Here is a 7,464-nt window from a genome sequence, read left to right on the forward strand (position 1 = left end):
CCGACCTAACTTCTTCCAGTTTCACTGTATCTTTGCCAACAATGAACGATTGCACGAAGTTCTCGAAGGAGTTTGGCAGAGATACCAACAAGATTAGTGTCGCGTCTTCATCCTCCACCTTAACATCGATGTTACGCAGCTCCAGTAATATCACATTTGGCTTGTCAAGATGGTCGCGAAGCTCAATACCTTCTTGCATACGCAAGGCAAAGAGGCGTTGCTTCAGAAGTAGTTTATTCGTCAGAGATTTTGTCATGTACAAACTCTCCAACTTCTGCCACAAACTAGCAGCCGTTTTCTCATCTGATACTTAGATGATAATCTCGTCTGCTAGACACAACAAAATTGTTGAGAACGCTTTCTCTTCCAGAGCCTCCAAATCAGCTGCTTCAGATTTCTTCCCTGACAATGGTCCCCAGATGCCTTGTTGCTTCAACAACGCCTGCACCTTAATTTGCCAAAGACTAAAGCTATTTCTCCCATAAAACTTGTCGATCTTCGCGTTTATTCTAGACAACTTCTCACTAGATCACAACCTGAAGCTCTGATACCAGTTTGTTGTAACAATTGTGAGAAGAAACAGATGCAGAAACAGATGAATAAAAGCGATGTAACTACGACACAGATATTTAACGTGGTTCACCCCTAGGGCTACGTCCATGGGCGAAGAGATATCTTATTATTTGGAGGCGATATTGAGCTTACAGAGTGCAAGTTCAGGGTTACTCCGAATACAAGATATATATAGTAATATCTCGCATCTAAAACCCTAGACTAAACGGACTCATGGGCTTAAGTCCACGATCAGATGTAACATCCATAATAACTTGATGCAACGCTATTGATGCAACCGAGACGGTATGATGTACGTGATGTAACATTCATCGCCTAGATGTAACATCCAGATTCAAGGCATATTAACATTTTGACAAGTAAATTTAGTGTAGTAGCTTAAACACAGGTGAGGATGAGTAAGAGTCTATAGAAGCAGATGGTCGAGGTTTCAAACATTATTATCTAATTAAATGACTCATAAGCACGTCTGTGATTAAGTACGGCTTAAACGTTTGTCAACTATACTTTAACTCACAATTTACAGCTATAGTTTATTTGTTTTCACATTTTTGTTATTATTTACAAGATTAGAACTTATACAGTTTATCTGGTTGTCTCTGATTTATCCGGTCTTGTGATACTTGATATAATTACTAAATTCCAAAATAAAAACAAAGAGCTGTATCTCCATATTTGTAAGAGATCATATAATAATTTGTGTGTAATAAGGTACATGTACAAGAGTAAAGCTTTCAACAACAAGAAATCATCAAAAAAGAAGTATCAAGAACAAAAAAAATCGTAAGTCAAAAGGTTACAATATAAATCAAACGAACACACATGAAACAATTATTTATAGGACAGATAATAAAATAGTGATGTTTGATGGTTTCCATGAAACACTTCCTTGGAGAATCAAAAAAGATTGATCCATGCACATCCCAATGCCAATAAATGAACCAAAACTCAGACCACGTTCATCTGTTTCTTCTTTCCTTCATATCCAATTCACCTTTTCCCCCAAGATTTCTCTTCTTCCTTCACTCCATTTATACTCTTTCATTCCTTTTGCCACTTCTTCACAACTCTCTCTCTCTTCTTTCACCCACAAAAGGGTTTTTTCTTTTCTTTCCTCCATCACATTCTACACCAAAAGTCTCAACATTTTCTCTTGATTTTATATAAATAGCAAAAAAAAAACACATTGATTGTAGTAATGGCCGAGTTAAAGAGTAAGTTAAATAAACGTCACGCCTTCACAAGCAAATGTGCATCCTTGGTGAAGGAGCAACGAGCTCGTCTCTATATTCTTCGTCGTTGCGCTACCATGCTTTGCTGCTGGTACATACATGGCGATGAGTAATGAGATGACTCTCATCCTTCAATATATAATACACATATATTAATAGATATCTCAATGACCCTATTCGCTAGTTCTTGAAGCTCTCCTTTGGCTTCTTTGCCATTTCAACAAAAAAAACTTCAGTTCTCTTTCTGATTTGTTATGACGCAAACTCTTTTACATTCCATCTCATTTTTTAACCTATAAAGGATCAATCTTTTGTCCTTTAGGTTTTATTTTTTGGTTTGCATCAGACAAGAGAGAGAGAGCAGCAAGAGATGTTTATCTGCCAATCAAGCCAGAGTGTTACTGTGTCTGAAACAGAGAAGCTAGAGATGCTGATTCTGTAAGGAACTGAAGATACTTCAAGGGTTATGATTAGTGACACTTCTGTAATATTTTCAGTTTCATTGCATCATGTGTCCTAATAAAGAACAATAAATCTAATGGTAAATGTTAGAACCATATCGAATAAAGTATTCTTCTTTTGCATCTCAACATCCTAATAATAACACAACAAGAGTTTTCACTTGTCACCATCTAGATATCTATAGATCATAGTTTCCATGTTCCCAACATTTCATGCCCAATCTTTGAAAATCAACATCATGTAAACAGGAACGTTGAACGCCGCAATGACAATGCTCATCATGACTGTACGTATCACTCTCTGGATCACAAGCTTCGTTCTTGACTTCGATGCTGATCTCATTAGAGGATCCGACACTCCAACACCTACATTTGAGTCCATCACATTTTCGATATCGTTCTTTCTAGCTGCAGATCTCAGCACAGCATTGCCCCTACAAAGATTAATAGAATATCAAAACTTGTGCCCATAGAGAGTAACCAATGGATGTTGAGATCTCACTCACCTTTCTATTTGAGATTTATCGCTTTGACGCTTCACTGGAGCTTGAAGAACTTTCTTAACGAGATGCATAGACCCTTCTGCGTCCCACACCATTTCATACTCACAGTTCTCATCTTCATTCTTCTCTTTCGTGACACCGCTTAAGAAGCTTAACTTCATTACACTTGAGATAGTGTCTGCAGCGTTGTTTAAGAAGCTTATGCCATGGTTTGGCCAGAGAAGGAGAGCGAGAAGGGTCAAAACGAACAGAGAAAGGTACCTGGTATAGTTCAAACATTAGACCCAGTGATCAATAAACATGAATTTTAAAAAATAATCACAAAGCCAAGAACATACCAAATGTAGATGAATAATTGTCTCGGAAGGAAGCATAGTTGGGTGTGCAACATACTGTCTTGATCAGATGAGTTTTGATGGACGGTGTTGGGGACAGATAATAGCATGAATGACGGATATAAATTTCCTTGTTGCCAGCTTATAGTGCCTACAGTATGCTGCAATATGATATACACCATCACAGATTGTCCACAGTGGGAAACCAATGTTTTGTGGTTATATTACCTCTGTTACAGATCCTGCTTCCGACTTGTGTGTTAGAGTACACTGGTCATGATCATGACCAGACAGAACTAATGTCTGCAGAAAAATGGCGAAAACGTTGGCATTAGTGTCTACAAACAGTGCGTCTCAAATTTTTTTAAGACCATTTTCAAAAAAAAATATTAACCTAACAATGTAATGAAATAGTTTTAAAAGTTATTAGCTCTATTTATATATGTTTAATGTTTCTTTATAAATTACAAGCTCTAAATTTAGCACTATATCTAAAAATTAAAGTTTTAGATCATAATTTATATTTATCTTTTTTCAGATTCGGACTTTGTCTGACCGCTCCACTTGAACGTGCTATTAGACAGTCCTATCTACAGAGATGGGACTTTCAGATGAATAAAAGACTGAAGAAGTATTATCTTACCGGTTTGATCAACTCCAGTAACTTCTTTGATGATTCTGTAGTGATATAGTTCTGATACCTGAGTACAAAAAAAGGACAACATATTTAAAATGGGTTTCTTGAAGGCTAACCACATGTTCTGTATATTATAAAATGGAAAAAGGCAGAAGTTTACATTACTTCTTGATCTTGAAAATGGCGCCAAAGCCGCTGGTAACATGAAAAGAGTAGACATTAGACCACAAAACACAATGTTTTTGAGTTTGAATTACACTAGAATCCGAGCAGATAAATCACCTGATCAATGACTGAAGAAGTACGGTGAGGGCCGCATGGGGTTTGATCTGGCCGATATAATGGGATGTGTGTCAATAAAACTCTAGGATGTGATTTTGTATCTAACAAAAAAAGAAAATAAAAAAACACTTATGTGTAAGCTTCACATATCAGAAGTAAATGCAGAAGAGGATATAAGCTGAATAACACACCAGAGGAGACATTTTGTACAAACTTCCAAACCTCTGATCCCAATTCCTTTTGAGGATTCCCTGCAAAACATCTTTTCAGTTACAGAAGACAAAAAACTTATAAGCATACATAGAACAAAGCGAAGTTTTGTAATAAACCATCAATAGCTTGTGCATCAATGCTGATGAACTCAGTACTTCCAATCATAAATCTACTGTTTCTGCTACCAAACTCTTTCTCATATCGCCTAATCACCTGTTAGAATATTAAGTTATGTCGCTTTATAGGTTGCCATACGTCTAATCATATAGAAAAAGAGGTGATAACTGCCATACGTCTAGCTTATGGGACGCAACACGAGAGTAGCCAATATCATGGTTCCCTGAGATGTAGAACGTAGGGACGTCTCCAACTTGTCCTTGTGAGTTCATCCCAAACACGTGTTTAAACCGGCTTAAAGATTCATACCACCTGATTCAATAGCTGACTTTTCAGCATTGACATAAGCCATTTTTTGAAAAGAGACGAACAAGGAGAGGGGCTTACTCTTCCTCAGGGAGAAACGGCCCACCATCGAAATAATCACCTAGAAACAAAACAACGTCTGGTTTGAAAGGTAAGACAGACTGAAAGAACGATCTCCGCATGTTTACATCAGTGTAGAACTGTGCAACCTCCAAAGCAAGCGTCTTTGAAGACAAACGAAACGATGTCTTATCCATGAGCTGCAAACAACACACAATCAGATGATAGGCTCTTCATTAACACACACACACAACAGTATTGAAAAAGCATTTGAAGAGCTAGTTACCTGTGGATCAGTGACAATAGCTACTTTAGTAAACTTCACATCACTCTCCACTCTATCACTCTGCAAAAAAAAAAGAAGGAAGAAGCTAACAGAGATGACCAAGAACAGTGACTAGACAGCTTATTTGAGATGCTTACAGCTTACATATCAAAGATATTACTAACCCGAAAATAGTAATGCCGAGAGTGTTCTAAAAATCGGTCTAGGTGAAAGAAACGATTTTTTTTTTCTGTATGATCTCTCATCTAATCAATAATTCCTTATAAAACGCATAAGTACCGCCTAGCGATTTCTTGAACATTAGCCGAGACAATCAATGTTTCAATTTCAAATCATTTCTTTACCATACAAAAAGATTATCCTACTTTCGGACAGAGCAAGCAACTATAAGATCGAAGTGTCATTGCATCTAAACTCTTGTTCAGACCCAACATTGATTGGAATCAAAGTTGTAGACTTTACCATTCGTTGATTGATTATAGCCATTTAGACTAGATATCTAAGTTTCAATTTCAAATCATTTCTTTACCATACAAAAAATTATCTTACTTTCAGACAGAACAAGCAACTACAAGATCAAAGTGTCATTGCATCTAAAGTCTTGTTCAGACCCAACATTGCAGATCAGTTATCGAAAAAGATGGAAACTTTAGTGGAGAACTAGAGAGAGACCTTGAGAAGATGATGGTGAGGCCAAGAACAAGTGAAGAGAGAAGGAACCCAGAAGGCGAACATCTCGCCGTAGAGGATCGACGAAGCCCAGATGAGACATAAAGCCACCGTGAGCTTGTGGTGGTGTTTCATATCTTTCAGAGCATCTGAATCTCTTTCTCGGCTTGCTCGCCCGAGAGATATCTGATGATCGCTTGTTGACCAAAAAAAGAGCGGTAAAAACGCGACGCTTAGATGCGTTTTGAGTTGTAACACGGCCGTAGTATGAGAATCCAAAACGTCATGTAGTTTTTAAAAAAACGGCACGAATGCTGTAGTATTTCGACCGAGAAAAAGTTTGGGCCGAGTTTAATATTGGGCCTAGTCATATCGGAACTATAATGCTTCGTAAAAAGGCTATTAAAGAAAGAGCTCCTTGAATCTCCGCTCTCTCGCTCTGTTTCAAAGGTTAGTCTCTGAATCTCTCATCGATTCAGTACAATGTACGAAGTAACTTTTTGCATTAGTGAGAAGGAGAAAATAATACATGGTAAACAAAATAACTCATATATTCATCAAATCAGCTACGTCCATGGATAAAAATAACTATTATTAGAAGTTGAAATACATTTTATAAATATCAGAATCATAGAAACCGAAAATTCCCATTAAACAATATTTTATAAAACTAATTGATTTGCAGGTTGGACTCATAAGAAAATAAAATAAAATCAGCAACCATAAAAAGTTAAAAACATCCAATAAAATCAGTGAAATCTCTGAATAACTTAAACAGCAAATTATACCAAATTCAAAGTCTATCATGCCCTGACTTTTTGCTGTTTGTTTCTTAAGGCAGCTTAACTTCTTCTTTTTTGAAACTAAGACAGTTTAACTTTACTAAGAAAATTTTTGTGAGATAACCAAAAGAAAAAAAGAAATTAAATTTGTAGTAAGAAGATAGAAAAAGATAGGAAGAGAAATGAGGAGAGGGTTGGATTTTGGCTAGTTGATGAATTGTAGTTTTTTTCTTGGTCATTTGGCCTAATTTTCCAAAAAATTTCAAACCATCTAAAATAAGATTTATTTGAACTTAACAAAAGAAGAAAGATACTTACAATATAGGGTAACACATCTACTGTTTTATTATGTAGCGGATTAATTAACATCAGTTTGACATCTTTCCAAATCGACATACCAATTAACATAGGTCAGGTCATCTTATATTATTTGGATAAGGGCCAACAAAATCCCCAATATATTAATTGAGAAACATTTGAAAAGATGTAACCTCAATTTTGTATTAATTAAAATAGGCCCCAATGCATAGGTGGCACTCAATTAGGTAGTCAATTACATTCAATTGAAAAATAAGTAGGTCCACATTCGATTTTTATATGTTGTTAGATACATAAATTGGTCAAACTATATGATATAATGATATGATATGTTATTTTCTTTCCTTAAATAAAACCTACGGAATTACCATAAATGATTAATATATATATGACAATTAATGATTTTAATAATAAAGATTTGATAACAATTTATATCTCCTCCATCATTTTTTGTTTAATTTTATATTATTAAAATAAATTAAACAATCAAATTAGCTATAAAAGTAAAATTTAGATTTTTTCGTATATGTTATATTTTGAATTTTTAAAAACGACAATAAATGACTAAAACTATTAAAATTATTATGTTAAAAATTAATGATCAATGGTTTAACATTTTTAGTATAAGAAGATACACATGATTTTAAAACCATATGAGTAAAAAATATCATTTAATAATAAAATAAATAT

At 35.2% G+C, this 7,464-nt stretch overlaps 2 protein-coding genes across 2 annotated transcripts; one reads left to right on the forward strand and one right to left on the reverse strand.

The window, feature by feature from the left end:
* The first annotated feature begins 1,652 nt into the window (after nucleotides 1–1,652).
* On the forward strand, nucleotides 1,653–2,258 carry LOC106334832. Its single transcript, XM_013773207.1, has one exon. It carries the CDS (start codon nucleotides 1,772–1,774, stop codon nucleotides 1,916–1,918), a length of 147 nt encoding a protein of 48 aa, XP_013628661.1. The 5' UTR covers nucleotides 1,653–1,771; the 3' UTR covers nucleotides 1,919–2,258.
* An 83-nt stretch (nucleotides 2,259–2,341) lies between these two features.
* LOC106334830 (uncharacterized protein C630.12) lies at nucleotides 2,342–5,911 on the reverse strand. The gene is made up of 13 exons (XM_013773206.1): nucleotides 5,678–5,911; nucleotides 5,006–5,065; nucleotides 4,741–4,919; nucleotides 4,530–4,665; nucleotides 4,353–4,449; nucleotides 4,215–4,274; nucleotides 4,024–4,124; nucleotides 3,902–3,936; nucleotides 3,748–3,805; nucleotides 3,333–3,407; nucleotides 3,108–3,265; nucleotides 2,773–3,030; nucleotides 2,342–2,700 (listed from the first exon to the last, which is right to left on the reverse strand). The coding sequence occupies exons 1-13, from the start codon at nucleotides 5,807–5,809 to the stop codon at nucleotides 2,478–2,480; spliced, it is 1,572 nt and encodes a 523-aa protein (XP_013628660.1). The 5' UTR covers nucleotides 5,810–5,911; the 3' UTR covers nucleotides 2,342–2,477.
* Between the last annotated feature and the right edge of the window lie 1,553 nt (nucleotides 5,912–7,464).

Source organism: Brassica oleracea, chromosome C3 (assembly GCF_000695525.1).
Source record: "Brassica oleracea var. oleracea cultivar TO1000 chromosome C3, BOL, whole genome shotgun sequence".
NCBI lineage: Eukaryota > Viridiplantae > Streptophyta > Magnoliopsida > Brassicales > Brassicaceae > Brassica > Brassica oleracea.